At 41.1% G+C, this 16,338-nt stretch overlaps 1 protein-coding gene across 6 annotated transcripts in view; it reads left to right on the forward strand.

Moving 5' to 3' along the window:
- The window catches only part of ITPRID1 (ITPR interacting domain containing 1), a 79,801-nt gene that overhangs the window by 14,372 nt on the left and 49,091 nt on the right, over positions 1-16,338 (forward strand). For all 6 annotated transcript variants that reach the window (XM_065583728.1, XM_065583729.1, XM_065583727.1 and 3 more), the window contains 5 exons: positions 796-844; positions 2,291-2,334; positions 9,804-9,855; positions 10,883-10,969; positions 11,570-11,772. In XM_065583728.1, coding sequence (XP_065439800.1) covers positions 796-844; positions 2,291-2,334; positions 9,804-9,855; positions 10,883-10,969; positions 11,570-11,772 — 435 coding nt within the window. The remainder of the gene's footprint in view (positions 1-795; positions 845-2,290; positions 2,335-9,803; positions 9,856-10,882; positions 10,970-11,569; positions 11,773-16,338) is intronic.

Below are 16,338 nucleotides of genomic sequence, written 5' to 3' on the forward strand. Positions count from 1 at the left end.
AGGCCCTGATCTGTTAGTGTGTGTGCACAGTGGGAAAAGATGCAAAACAAACCTTGGTCTTCTTTACATTCATGTTGCACTGAATAGGCTTTAAACTGATTTAGGCCTGGTCTACACCAGGAAATTAGGTCAATATAACTATGTTTCTTAGGGAGTGAAAAATCCACACCCCAATTTCTGGTTTTGTTAAAATTTTATTTTTGTTGTATTTTTCTGACCATCTCTTATTTATATTTTGGTGAATGCAGTGTCTAACATTTGACAGCGCACAAACTTCCAGGGAATACTCTTCCAATGAACTTTAATCCTAATCCCCTAATTAATTAAAGACTCAGTGGTGACAGCTAGGCTATTTTTTAAACTGATGATTTATCTGAACATCAAGAAGCAAAAAACAAAAAAAGCATTAATACATATCAGATTTTCATTGTAGCATTTTTAGCAATTAAATAATTGTCTCTCTGTGCCTCAGTTTCCCCATATGTAAAATAGGGATAATAATCCTTCCTTTCTCCTACCTTTTATTCATTTTCTCCATTTAGATTGTACCATTTTTGGGGCAGGGACTGTCTCTTACTATGTTTTTGTATAGTGCCTAGTACAATGGAACTTCATTTAGAAAGAACTCAAGTTATTGAAATGAAATTACTGCCAGTCTTTCCCTGCATAGCTTTTGCAAATTCTGGGATTAATGGCACTGGGAAATGAAGCAGTTCAGTCATGTGGTAAAGGGCTATAAACCAATCAGCAACTGTAGCCAATGATCCTATATCTTTTTTTTATTGTTATTTTTAGAAGATTGTAAAGAAGAAAATATTCGCCACTGGCTGGATTCTGGGTTCTTGTAAGTTTTGGTCATGTTATTGAATAAGTATTTCCTGCATCCTCGAATTATGCCTGTGCACTTACTGATAGCAACAGTAGAGCTGGCCAGGAATTTTCCATTGGGATGATTTTCTGACAGACAATGCAGTTTCTGAAAAATTGAAATTTTCTGCAGGAAAATTGAAATTTTGCTGAAAAATTTTAATTTTCCATTAGAAAAATCAAAACTAAATATCTGATTTTTAGGTGTGTTCAAAATGTTTTGTTTTGAATCAATTCAACATTAAACTATGTTTCCCTATTATGGTGCATTGCCTCATGGGAGTTGTAGTGCACTTTCCCATTCTCTCATATGGTTTAGGGGGGCTACACCTTCAATAATGCAATATGGATAACCCTCTGACCAAACTGTGTGATGCATCATGGGAGTCATGTGATTAAGGTGGATCATGGGAGATGTTCTCTGCTGAGGGAGTTTGGTTTATAGAAAAGAATAGAGGCATCAGACTTCAGTTTCAGGAATGTTGAAATGTTTTGTTTCTACAGAAAATGGCAAAGTGAAATGTTTCAACATTTCCAAATCAACATTTTTCAGAATGTTTTGTTCCATAAGGTTTTGCTGTTTTATCCAATTTGTGATGAAAACAAATATTGGAATTTCCCATGGGACATAAATTCTGAATTTTACTCAGGTGTAGCCTATAGCACTGTGGATACGGTATTTCAGTAGCTAGAACTACATTCTGCCTCTTCTTAGGCAGAATTGCACCAGGGAGAAGGAATGGCACAGCCTTAGGAACAGTGTCTGGAGACCTGGTGATGAATATAAAAGGATGTAAGAAGCATGCCAGCACCTTCTAGGCGTAGCGTGGGCAGGACCATTACCATGGCCTGTGCCACCCAGCCTGTCCCACCTAGCCATGCCCCACTTGGTCATTTAGTACAGTATTGCAAGCTAGTGACCACCCCACCATACATATTGGATCTAGTGGGAACTAGATTAGGGCTGCCTCCGGTGTGGGTGCACTAAAAAGGGTAAGGCTTTGTTCAACCTCTTCACTCACTAGTCCATGTGCACAGGGGAAGAAATAATTTTAGTCCTTGATAGATTTATGGCCATAAACTGCAAGCTTTACTTAGGCAAAATTTTCAGGGCCAGACAGCTAGAGGCTTTGTCTGTAGCAAGGACTGCAAGATTGGACCCTTAGTGCTTAATTAAGGTCTCTGAATGTTGGGGAGCGGGGGAGGGGGCATGTACAGGTGGAAATTAAGTTGGGCAAAGGGAGCATTTTCCTCACCACCATACATACATGGCAGCTCTAATATACATTGAATGCCTAGTGCTGTACTTTTCTATGAAACTGCATCCCCCTACCATATCTATTTAATGAAGGAGCAGCTGAGTATCATGCTTTTTATGGCGATTAAATTCCTTCTTTTTAAAAAACACATCTTTTATTTACAGTTTATCTACAAGTGAAGATTTACAACAAGACAGAGAAAAAGCAGGTAAAACAATAAAAAATCTGGGACATCTGCCTCTCTGGGCAAAGGGTTAACTTTAGTCAGTAATGGTAGATATTCTACATCAGATAGCACATCCATGATTAATAAATAATCAGTAAACGTTTCACCATTTGTCTTGTTCCTCTGAAGAATTGTTCATTTGTATAATACTAAAAGGCACAGCTCTCCATTTGTCTTTGCATCTGCTGTGTAGAGCCTTTCATCCATAGGTAAACTCTCTGTTCCTTCTCCCTCTGGAGTCTCAATCAGAAGACTCCCAAACTAGTACTCAGCAGAGACCTCTTTAATTTCCAGATCCTCGATGGATGTAAACTTGTGTATCTCCACTCAAGTCAATGGAGATACCTATGCAGATTTTTACCAGTGGATGATCTGGCCCACCGAGTTTTTGTGGTTTTTTATTTGATCTGCTTTAATTCTTGCTTTGATTGTAACATCTCTCCTAATGTACTTGTTAACTGAGGGTAATAGATCTCTGGGTTATGTCAGTGACGGGGGAACATGAAGGGGAGCCAAAAAATCCAACCCCTTGTTCCCTTTCAGATATGTAAGTCCACCAAAGCTTTCAAATCTTGAGTACCTGATGTGGATCCAAATAACTGCTTAATAATGCTGCTCAGATTCTAACATGGTATTCTCAACTTCCTATTTGCTCAAAATTAAGGGTATGTCTACACTACGGGATTAATCCGAATTTATATAATTCGAATTTTGGAAACAGATTGTATAAAGTCGAATGTATGCGGCCACACTAAGCACATTAATTCGGCGGTGTGCGTCCATGTACCAGGGCTAGCATCGATTTCCGGAGCGTTGCACTGTGGGTAGCTATCCCATAGTTCCCGCAGTCTCCCCTGCCCATTGGAATTCTGGGTTGAGATCCCAGTGCCTGATGGGGCAAAAAACATTGTCGCAGGTGGTTCTGGGTACAGCGTCACCCCTCCCTCCATGAAAGCAACAGCAGACAACCATTTTGCGCCTTTTTTCCTGGTTGAACACTGCAGACGCCATACCACGGCAAGCATGGAGCCCGCTCAGCTCAAGACAGCAGTCATGAACATTGTAAACACCTCGCGCGTTCTCATGCAGTTTATGCTGAGCCAGGACCAGAAAAACGAGGCGAGGAGGCGGCGGTGACGGCAGCGCAGCGACAAGCGTGATGAGGACATGGACATGGACATGGACACAGAATTCTCTCAAACTGCGGGCCCCGGTGCTTTGGAGATCATGTTGTTAATGGGTCAGGTTCTATCCATGGAATGCCGATTCTGGGCCCGGGAAACAAGCACAGACTGGTGGGACCGCATAGTGTTGCAGGTGTGGGATGATTCCCAGTGGCTGCGAAACTTTCGCATGCGTAAGGGCACTTTCATGGAACTTTGTGACTTGCTGTCCCCTGCCCTGAAACGCCAGAATACCAAGATGAGAGCAGCCCTCACAGTTGAGAAGCAAGTGGCGATAGCCCTGTGGAAGCTTGCAACGCAAGACAGCTACCGGTCAGTCGGGAATCAATTTGGAGTGGGCAAATCTGCTGTGGGGGCTGTTGTGATGCAAGTAGCCAAAGCGTGAGGTGCAGCTATGAAAGGTAGTGACTCTGGGAAATGTGCAGGTCATAGTGGATGGCTTTGCTGCAATGGGATTCCCTAACTGTGGTGGGGCGATAGATGGAACTCATATCCCTATCTTGGCACTGGAGCACCAGGGTACCCAGTACAGAAACCGCAAGGGGTACTTTTCAATGGTGCTGCAAGCACTGGTGGATCACAAGGGATGTTTCACCAACATCAACGTGGATTGGCCAGGAAGGGTTCATGGTGCTCGCGTCTTCAGGAACACTACTCTGTTTAAATGACTGCAGCAAGGGACTTACTTCCCGGACCAGAAAATAACCGTTGGGGATGTTGAAATGCCAATAGTTATTCTTGGGGACCAGCCTACCCCTTAATGCCATGGCTCATGAAGCCATACACAGGCAGCCTGGACAGGAGTCAGGAGCTGTTCAACTACAGGCTGAGCAAGTGCAGAATGGTGGTAGAATGTGCATTTGGCTGTTTAAAAGGTCGTTACTGACTTGCTCAGACCTCAGCCAAACCAATATCCCCATTGTTATTTCTGCTTGCTGTGTGCTCCACAATCTCTGTGAAAGTAAGGGGGAGACCTTCATGGCGGGGTGGGAGGCTGAGGCAAATTGCCTGGCTGCTGATTACGTGCAGCCAGACACCAGGGCGATTGAAGAGCACACCAGGAAGCGCTGTGCATCAGAGAAGCTTTGAAAACCAGTTTCATGACTGGCCAGGCTACAGTGTGAAATTTCTGTTTGTATCTCCTTGATGAAAACCCGCCCCCTTTATTGACTCATTCTCTGTAAGGGACCCACCCTCCCCCTTCCCCCAGCTTGCTTTCAAAGGAAATAAAGTCACTATCATTTAAAAATCATTTATTCTTTATTAATTGATTATAAAAAGAGGGAGAGAACCCGGGTGGGGTTTGGGAGGAGGATCGGAGGGAAGGAAAAGGCCACTAAAAAAACGGTTAAAAAAATGACAGCCTTTTGCTTGGGCTGTCCACTGGGGTGGAATGGGAGGGTGTATGGAGCCCCCCCCCTGTGTTCTTACATGTCTGGGTGAGGAGGCTATGCAACATGGTGAGGGGGGAAGGGGTTATACAGGGGCTGTAGCGGCACTCTGTTATCCTGCTGCCGTTCCTGAAGCTCCACCAGACGCCGGAGCATGTCTGTTTGCTCACGCAGCAGCCCCAGCATTGCATCCTGCCTCCTCTGATCTTCCTGCCACCACCTCTCATCTCGAGCATCGCTCCTCTCCTCACGTTGGTCCCTTCTGTCCTTACGTTGGTCCCTCATGTCCTCACGTTGGTCCCTCCTGTCCTCATGTTCACTGGCTTCTTTCCTATACTTTGAAACTGTGTCCTTCCACTCATTCAGATGAGCTCTTTCACTGCGGGTGGATTCCATGATTTCTGCGAACATCTCGTCTCGAGTCCTCTTTTTTCGACGCCTTATCTGAGATAGCCTTCGGGACGGAGGAGGGAGGCTTGAAAAATTTGCAGCTGCTGGAGGGAGGGAAAAAAGGAGAGAATTTTTTAAAAAGATATTTTGCAGAACAATGCTTATACTCTTTCACGGTGACCAACACTATTCACATTACATAGCACATGTGGTTTCTGTGCAAGGTCGCATTTTGCCTCTTAATATTGAGTGCCTGTGGCTTTGCTGCTAGAGATCACAGACGCAGGTCCGGGCAACAGAATTCGACTTGCATGCGGCCATGGTAAGCCATTGTCTTTCGGCTTCTGCGCCCTCCTTTCCCACATACCAAGCAAAGCCCATTGACTGCTGCGGTTTTCCTGTTAACCTTCAGCAGCAGAAAACAAACTAACCCCCCCCCCATCCAATTCTCTGGATGATCGCTTTATCCCTCCCCCCACCGCATGGCTGGTATCAGGGAAGATCCCTGCAGGAACCAAACTAACACCCCTCACCCCGCCATGAATTCTCTGGGATGATCGCTTTACCGCTCCCCCCACCGCATGGCTGGTATCAGGGAAGATCCCTGCTAGCCAAATGCGAAAAGCTCTGGGCCAATTCCCCCCCCACCCTGTGCTTGGCTAACTGCAGGGAAGGATTTCTTTTCAGCCACAGGCAAACAGCCCAGTAGGAACGGCCACCTCTGTCCCCTTAATTAAATTCCCGTATTTCAACCAGGTTACCATGAGCGATATCACTCTCCTGAGGATTACACAGCGAGATAAAGAATGGATGTTGCTTGAATGCCAGCAAATACCGGGACCATACGCTGCCAGGTTTTGTCATGCAATGATACCAGATTACTTGCTGCAAGCATGGCATGGTCAATTGTCCTACCATGGAGGACGGAAAAAGGCTGCACTGCCCAGAAACCTTGTGGCAAGGCTTTTGGAGTACCTCCAGGATAGCTTCATGGAGATGTCCCTGGAGGATTTCCGCTCCATCCCCAGACATGTTAACAGACTTTTCCAGTAGCTGTACTGGCCGCGAATGCATCCCAAGTCCTCAGGGCAAAGTAATCATTAAAAAACGCTTGCTTTTAAAACAAGTTTTATATTTTAAAAGGTAAACTCACCTGAGATCCCTTCCAAGGGATCATGGTCTTGGATACTGGCTTGGGAGGGTTGGGAGGGTACTTCAGTCAGGCTGAGAAAAAGATCCTGGCTGTTGGGGAGAACGGAGTGCTGGGTGCTCTCCGCAAGCTCGTCCTCCTCCTCCTCCTCCTCCTCTTCCCCGTCCGCAGAATCCTCAGGTGTAGCTGATGAGATTATCCCCGCCTGCGGCCCCCCCTAGAACTGCATGCAGCTCGGCGTAGAAGCGGCATGTCCGCGGCTCTGACCTGGAGTGACCGTTTGCCTCCTTTGTTTTTTGATAGGCTTGTCTGAGCTCCTTGACTTTCACGTAGCACTGATCTGAGTCCCTATTGTGGCCTCTCTCCATCATGCCTTTGGAGATTTTTTCAAAAGTTTTGGCATTCGTCTTTTCGAACAAAGTTCTGCTAGCACTGAATCCTCTCCCCATATAGCGATCAGATCCAGTACCTCCCATACTGTCCATGCTGGTGCTCTTTTTCGATTATCGGCCTACATGGTTACCTGTGCTGATGAGCTCTCTGTGGTCACCTGTGCTCTCCACGCTGGGCAAACAGGAAATAAAATTCAAATGTTCGCTGGGCTTTTCCTATCTACCTGGCCAGTGCATCCGAGTTCAGATTGCTGTCCAGAGCGGTCACAATGGTGCACTGTGGGATAGCTCCCGGAGGCCAATACCATCGAATTGCGGCCACACTAACCCTAATTCGAAATGACAATATCGATTTTGGCGCTACTCCGCTCGTCGGGGTGGAGTACAGAAATCGATTTTAAGAGCCCTTTATTTCAAAATAAATGGCTTCGTTGTGTGGACGGGTGCAGGGTTAATTTGATTTAACGCTGCTAAATCCGAATTAAAGTCATAGTGTAGACCAGGCCTAAGAGGTATAGAACTTCAAAATGAAATTTCCTCTTATCGTCTCTAAATATCCAGCATCTTCTGTGCTGCTAAAGTGTCCTAGTCCCTTTCAAGTATTAGATACTACATTTAACCCTGCAAAATGTATTCTTTACTGCACATATGTAAGTACATCTTTGCCTGTGAACACAGCACCAATTAGCACTGTTGTTGGCTTAGAAAAACCTTTTTGTTTTGTGTTGTTGTCATAAACTTTTTCTGACTGATTTCTAAAGGGCATTATTTTCCCAAAAGTATATTCCAGCTCAGTAATCAGATGAAATGTTTTCAGAGTCTAGAATACATGCATTTTTAGAGATCAGAAAGCGTACCTACTGTACCATCACACTACCTTATGGCCTCTTAGTTTGAGAATTTGTAGGTTTTCTTTCTATATATCCCCTTACAATCCCACTCTGCTGGTTTGGGGATCTTCTGATTAAGGCTCAAGAAGGAAAGGGAAGTGGAGAGCTCACCTATGGATGAAAGTCTACTCAGCAGGTACCCTCAGATGCAAAGATAAATGGTTCTATGTTGTGTCTAAGCCTATTGCTGACAGACTAGTTATGTTCCATGGCTACTCAAAACACTGAAAGCTACAACCATTTCAAATTAACCCGCAGCAGCAGCTTCCACAGTGCTGTATTTTTACATTGGTGGTGCATGTGTTTGTTTCAATCCCAGTAACACACACTATTGAGGAGTTTACTATAATGTTAAATTTCTGTTGGCAGGGCATCAAGTTCTTTTGGAAGGAAAAATTGGCAAGCCCTATCAAGGAAGAATTCTAATAACTTCCAACATTTTTTTTCTTTTGCCTTTGACAGGCACCCAACATTTTTATAGTGCATCTCCAGCTTTTGATTGCATGAAACCGGAAAAGAGTATACGTTGTGTCATGAGACAAGTAGCAGATTCTTGTGCAAATGGAGCACAGTTTTCTATTAGAGGTTCTGGTTTATGTTGCCATAGCAATTACAGAATGCCAATATCCTTTTTGTTCATAATTTTATTGGTTATCTTTGCAGCGAGTAAACCACAAGAATTTGTGTTAGGATTTATGAGCAGGAAAGTAATCCAGTAGAGAACATGAAGATGCTTTTTCCTTTCTTTGTAGACAAAGCTTTGTTAATAGAAAGCAAATATTTAAATCTCGAGAAAAGAGGTAAAAAGATATTGGCATGTGCCACAGAACGGCATCTATTGTTAACCACAGGAAAATATTCTGCCCCAACTTCCAAGCAGCAAGGAAGATTTTGAATCCATGAGTGTGTTATTTCATTGTTGGGAGGAGCAATGAGTTATACTGACACAGCACACTGTATCCTAATCTCACTTATTTACACTAGTGAGCAAGGTTATTAGATGGTATAAACAAAGTGTAGCTTATAACTTCTAACTGTAGCACCCTGGAACTCCAGTAACCAGTGTTCAATACTTCCAGTTCATAGCCAGACTATTTCTCTAACAAAAACTATTTCAGCTGCTCTGTGACTGTTTTAGCTCCTCCCCAAACACATTACAGATTTGATCCAAGACCTAGTGGAGTCAATGGAAAGACTTCCATTGACTTCACTGGGCATTGGATCTGATGTTACGAGATTGTCTACACTGGAAAGTTATACCAGTATAAGATAAAGTGTGAATTTAAATAGATATAGTTATGCTAGTATAACCCCCTGTGTGGATACTCTTGTCCCTATGAAAATTTAGCCCTCCTGATTCAGGTGAAAATCAAAACTTCAACAAAGCTTGGGGATCAGAATCTTTACAACAAAAAAGGAAACTCATTTAAGAATTGTTCCACATAAATATAGGAGTTTGGTATATACTGTTAATGGTGCACCACATCCAAAAACATCTCAACAGTCAACCTGTGGAATTCTTTGCCAGAGGATGTTGTGAAGGCTAAGACTATAACAAGGTTCAAAAAAGAACTAGATAAGTTCATGGAGAATAGGTCCATCAATGACTATTAGCCAGCATGGGCAGGGATGGTGTCCCTAGCCTCTGTTTGCCAGAAGTTGGGAATGGGCAACAGGGGATGGATCACTTGGTGATTACCTGTTCTGTTCATTCCCTCTGAAGCACCTGGCATTGGCCACTGCTGGAAGACAGTATCCTGGGCTAGATGGACGTTCAGTCTGATCCAGTATGGCCGTTCTTATGTTATCTATTTTTCTTACCACTGAACCCAATTCAGTGCTTAGGTAGGTTGATCATCAGTGGCTAACATGCTCTGCGGGGTCCTATGTCACATCTGTGTGACAATGAAGTTAAAGTTTTCACATATTTGCTGCTTTTGCTAAAATAACATGGTCATACAATAAAATAAATCTTACGTTTGTTCTAGTTTGACAACATTTCTGTCCTGAGAGGCATTAGGAGTACAAATATAAATGTATTTTCTTATTTGCAGTTTCCTTGGCTAACCCAGGAATGGTGCAAATGACTGTGCAAAGCTATATGAGGTAGGTTTCAGACAATGCATGGCTATATTAGATATAAAGGAAGGAATTTTATATTTAATATTTTCAAAGAAACCACAAAGTTTTTTTCTGTAGATACACCTCTACCCCAATATAACGCGACCCAATATAACACGAATTCGCATATAACGTGGTAAAGCAGTGCTCTGGGAGGGGGAGGGGCTGCGCACTAAGGCGGATCAAAGCAAGTTCGATATAACGCAGTTTCACCTATAACACGGTAAGATTTTTTGCTCCTGAGGACAGCGTTATATCGGGGTAGAGGTGTAGTTGTTTTGGTTTTTTTAACATTAGTACGTTAGTACAAGACATAAGCAAAATTTAAATCTTGTTTAAGCTGTATCTTGTGGGGCAGCTTGGAAGGATAGAGAATGGACCAACTTTTCATCCATAACTATATTAATGACCCTAATCACCTTAGGTACATGTGAGTAAAACAAAGTCCATCTATTACAGAAGCATTAAATTTGTGCCTTAGAAAAAGACTACCAGATTACAGAATGTTCATTCTACAATGAATAGCTCCTTAAAAGCAAGCATTATTATCCAGATTATTCGTTACAAATACAGTCAGAAACCTTAACGATGTAAAGAACTGAGATGTAATTTGAAATGTAGTTTCTGCTGTTGCTACTTAGTGAGCCTATTCTATCTGAAACTTTGTTAACAGCAATTATATCCTTTAGAAGTAGGTGGCTAGAGAAACTGTGCTCCCTAAAGGTTCCCCAAAGATTCACCATCTGTCAAAAGCGAGACATTCTGCCACCTTTATAATTAGCATTTACTGGTACCTAACACCTACATTCTAACACCTACTGTAACATACTGTTCTTGAGAATAAGTGTATTGCCATAGTATCATACATGCTCTTCTTCTACGGCCTTGATATTATGTATCAATATAAACTAAGACAAAATGCAAATGTTTACTCTGGAAAAAAATCATAATGACATCCCAAAGGACCCCAAGAGTAAACACACTTCATTGTTACTTTTTCCAACTCCTGTAGATCTCTGCATCAGTTTTCAGAAACTCCTGTTATGTCAAGATGGAACAGTTTCAACTCGTCCCATTCTCTTCCTAGTGCACCGAAAAGGTTAGTAGTTTCCAGATATTTTCAATCCAAAACAGTAGGGATTAGTCCTGTTTAGAGACTGACAAATATATGAGGATTAAAAACCCAATAAATGGAGTGTAAAGAATAAAGATACATGACACCCAATCCTGTTCCCATTGAAGTTAATGGGAGTTCTCTTATTCACTTCAATGAGAACAAAATGGCCCTCCACTGATTAGTAGGCACCTTATACAAAGCTTTCCATTGACATCAGAGGTGAGTATTGAGGCATGTTTGTAAGGCAATGTGAGGAAGGCTGAATTGCTGTAGCATGTGTCTTATCTATTCTATCAAGGATAGAAAGAGGATTTCAATCTGTAGGAATATCAACTTCTACATATGTTCCTCTTTCTGAGTACTCTAGATCCACCTTATCTTTCCAGTCTAATGCATCCCTGGGAGAAAAAATCATGTGCCTCTGAACTGTAAGAATATAACTACCACTAATGGAGTAGTGTGGGGAGAGTGAGATGGAGGAAGGAAATAGAATTTCTGAGCAAAGGCGAACCATGTAATAGCTAAACAAAAAGAAGGGTAATGTCAGGACAGTGATATGAATTGTCTTTGTTTTATCCACAGCATCACTGAATGGTTGCAGCTCTGGGAAAAGGATCCAGTTGAGATTCTGCTGGATTTGGGGTTTGGAACAGAAGAACCTGACATTTGCACTAAAATCCCTTCTCGATTCATCAGTAATGCTTCAGTAGCAAAAGGAATCAACATCCGAGTCTTTCTGGAAGCTCAAAAGCAGCGTATGGACATTGAGAATCCCAATTTATATGGTAAGTGTTCGTCAGAGATGCAACAGCAGCAAATAAAGTGGGGGTTGTGGAGGCAGGGAGAGGACCTTGAGAGGGAAAATTAATGAGACCTGGGACCATATTCGGGGGACATAAACACAGTTCTGCAAACTTACAGCATAACTTGTTCCTGACATGGTTAATACAACTATGATTTTTTAAATGTATCTAACCAGGTCTTCTAACATAACTGTTTTTATAGGGTAAACAGGCCCTAAGATGTAATATCATCTACAACTATGTTAAAATTTGCTATCTGGGCTGTTATTTTTTAAATTCCATTTATTACTTATATAGAATCAACAATACACCGTGCACTTCACAGACAAGTTCTTTACACCAAAGGAGAACCATGATAAAGCCATGTTAGAGATTTTTTGTTTTTAAGCGTATGTCTGGGAGACACATATTTGGACAATCAGTGTTTTAACATATTTGCATCTAGTGTTGTTCTATCTTCCAAGGATATTGAAAATGTGAAAGGATTCAGAAAAGAGCAATAAGAATAATTTGAGGACTGGAAAACCTGGTTTAGAGTGAGAAACTTAAGAAGATCAATCCATGTAACTAATCAAAGAGCAGGTTAAAAGGTGGTTTGATCACAGTCTAAAGGTACATATGTGGAAGAGAAGATTTCAACAATCTACCTACCAATGTGGTATTTTGAAGTCTTTAAATGAAGATTGAAGGGTCTTTCTAAAAATATGTTCTAGCTCAAATTGAAGTTATGGTCTTGATGCAGAAATTACTTGATGAAATTCACAGGCTTGTCTTGACTAGATGATCATAATGTTCCCTTCTGACCTTACAATCAATTACTCTTTAGTATAGACAGGATTTTAGGATTATGAGCACACCGTGTAATCTCTATGGTCCAATTTCTAATACAAATTCCCCCATATTTATGCTGAAGACTACCTAACTCAGATAATAGTCCCACTGAAGCCAATGGAGTTACATATGAAAAAGTGTTAAAGTATCTACCATGAGTAAAGCTACCAAAATCTGGACCCATGTTTCTTAGTATAATTCAAGAAACTGGTGTTCTGTGCCCCATAAATACCAGAGGTAGATAGATTACTTCACTACGTCACTTATCTTTACTCATTCTTGTCTTGCTGCCCTTTCTCATGCAATTAGGAATGCTCTGTGGTGTCAAGATACTGCAATCCATCTTCTTCCAACACCCTCCCAGCACTACACCCTGCCACTAGCAGAGCAGTGAGGATCTGTTCTTCAGGCTCAACATTAGGACTGGTTGACATTTTTCAAATTTTAAAATTACAGATTTTGATTTTTTCAAAGGAAAGGGGGATTTTTTTCACACTGCCCTCCTTTTTTCTACCAACTTTATTCAGTACATATGCCACACACAACTGATCACACCATTCCCTTCCTCCTCCTGTTGCTCAGACACCCCTTCCATTTTTAAAAAAAATCTGGACTACACTTCCCAAGTCTGCAATTCTTATTCTTGTACAGCTTCCACTCCTGTCTGGTGCACAATGATAGCCAGATGACCTCAAGAACTTCAGTTTGCTCATGAGATGCTCATTGAGGCAGGATCTCATACATGTTGGCTGCCTTCCTATTCAGAAACTTCATCAAGTAAGCCGTACATTATTGAATGAGAAATGCAACAGAAATGTCCACCCTTACAGAAAATGTTTCATAGACCCGTGTGCCCATCTAAATGTTTACAGCAAACCCACACATCAACAAGATTGTCATCCCAGATGGAGGAGAGGAGAGGGAAAGAAGAAAATCAATGAGAGTGAAAGGAGTGAGTGAGGAGGAAGGGCAGATTAAAGGAGGAGAAGAAAAGTGAAAGAGTGAAGGAGAAGAGGAAAAGAGATCAGAACGAAAGAGCAAAGGATTAAGATCTAGCTTGGAAGAGAGAAAAGGAGTGGATGACAGAGGAGGAAGAGATTTGTCTGTCTGACTAGGCAGAGTGGTCTCTCTAGGGTTTGTTGTTTTTTCTAAATCTCCCAGTTATTAATTTCCCAGTGAAGTCTTTTCTATTTGGGTTTCCCTGTTGGTGGGAGAATAAACTGCGGGTTTGGCTTCCACAGTAAAGTTAGATTTATTATTTTCCTGGGTTTCTAGATCAGTTTAATTGCTGATCTGACCTTTTCAAATGCAGTTGGTTATTATTTGTTGATGCTTCTGTTTGATTGGTGGTAATTGATTTTTCTGTATAGTCACTGAGCCAGATTTTCAAGAGCTCAGCAATCCTTTGGGCATCTAAATAAAAGCCAGAGGTGAAATCCTGGCTCCATCTAAATCAATGGCCAAACTCCCATTCGCTTCAATGGAGCCAAGGTTTCAGCTCTGATTTTTCAGAATAGCTCAGCAGCCAGCAGCTCCCATTGTGACACAGATGGCCTGATTTTTATAAGAGCTAAGCACCAAAAATGCTGAGCTGTTTTGAAAATCTAGCTACTTATTGCGGTATCTAAATAGGAGCTGAACTCTTTAGAAAATCTAGCTAGTTCAAGTCATCCTCAGATGGGAAAGGACTTTGCTGGGAATGAATAGCCAGAAAACACAAGTCTTTAGAAGAAGAAAAACATGTCAGTCAAATTTCTCTCCTTTCTCACTCACTCCATTTCCCGTCTGTTTTCCTCTTCCTCCTTTTTGATTCTCTGTGCATGTCTGATTTGAGAAACTTTATAGTTTGTACTCATGGATCATCAATCTGGAGGTTCCCCAAGTTATTCTGTATCATATTCTGCATTTCTGAAGCTCTTCTAAATATCCCTGAAAGATAGTTTAATATTTTGACTATAAAATCCAGAGTGCAATATATTTATTGTGTGACTCACTGGAACAGAGGAAAGGTTGCTTAAAGAGAAGGAGGGCATATATGTTAAGATCCATCATCAGTTTCTGTTTTGTTTTAAATTCCTAGAGCTGTTCAAATATTAGAATTTCTGTCCCAGGGAAAATCACAATACACCAAAATTTGTTAATGTCAATATTTTTTGTGAGATGGAAAGTTCAAAAAATTAGGATTCAGAACGGTCAAAACATTTCAGTTCAACATATTTGATCGAGGGCTGTCAAGCAATTAAAAAAATTAATCGTGATTAATTGTGCGATTAATTGCACTGTTAATAATAGAATACCATTTATTTTAAAAATGTTGGATGTTTTCTACATTTTCAAATATATTGATTTCAATTACAACACAGAATACAAAGTGTACAGTGCTCACTTTATAGTTATTTTTATTACAAATATTTGCACTGTAAAAAAACAAAAGAAATAGTATTTTTCAATTCACCTAATACAAGTCTTGTAGTGCAATCTCTTTATCATGAAAGTTGAACTTACAAATGTAGAATTATGTACAAAAAATACCTGCATTCAAAAATAAAACAATGTAAAATTTTAGAGCCTGCAAGTCCACTCAGTCCTACTTCTTGTTCAGCCAATCGTTCAGACAAAAAATTTGTTTACATTTGCAGGAGGTAATGCTGTCCGCTTCTTGTTTACGATGTCACCTGAAAGTGAGAACAGGCATTCTCGCGGCACGGTTGTAGCCAGCGTTGCAAGATATTTATGTGCCAAATGCACTAAAGATTCATATGTCCCTTCATGCTTCAACCACCATTCCAGGGGACATGCGTCCATACTGATGATGCGGACCGACGCATGTTCACTTTCATTATCTGAGTCAGATGCCACCAGCAGAAGGTTGATTTTCTTTTTTGGTGGTTCAGGTTCTGTAGTTTCTGCATTGGAGTGTTTGTTGTTTTTCTAAGACTTCTGAAAGCATGCTCCATACCTCATCCCTCTCAGATTTTGGAACGCAGCTCAGATTCTTAAACCTTTATCTCCTGTAAATGTAAACTAACTTGTTTGTTTTAGCAATTGGCTGAACAAGAAGTAGGATTGAGTAGACTTGTAGGCTCTGAAGTTTTACATTGTTTTGTTTTTGAGTGCAGTTATGTAACAAAAAAAGCTACATTTGTAAGTTGCACTTTCACGATAAAGAGATTGCACTACAATACTTGTATGAGGTGAATTGAAAAATACTATTTCTTTTGTTTATCATTTTTGCAGTGCAAATATTTGTAATAAAAATAACATACACTTCGAATTCAGTTACAACACAGAATACAATATATATGAAAATGTAGAAAAACATCCAAAATATTTAATAAATTTCAGTCGGTATTCTATAGTTTAACAGTGTGATTAAAACTGCGATTAATGACAATTAATTTTTTTAATCGCGATTACTTTTTTTGAGTTAATTGTGTGAGTTAATTGCCATTAATCAACAGGCCTAATTTGATCCAAAGAAAACATTTCAACATTCACAAATCTAAAAAATTTTCTTTCATTTTAACATTCATCTGTGTCCTCCTGAGCTTCCGTGGTGCCTCATGGGAGTTGTAGTTTGGGTGCCTCATGCACCCATTCTTTTTTATGGGCTGGAGTCCCCAGCCAGACTACATCTCTCAGATATATTGTTGTCTTATGACTCCCATGATCCATCATAGCAGTTCAATCAGAGGGGAGACTGCAGTGCATCATTGA

Source organism: Chrysemys picta, chromosome 2, assembly GCF_011386835.1.
Source record: "Chrysemys picta bellii isolate R12L10 chromosome 2, ASM1138683v2, whole genome shotgun sequence".
Lineage (NCBI taxonomy): Eukaryota > Metazoa > Chordata > Testudines > Emydidae > Chrysemys > Chrysemys picta.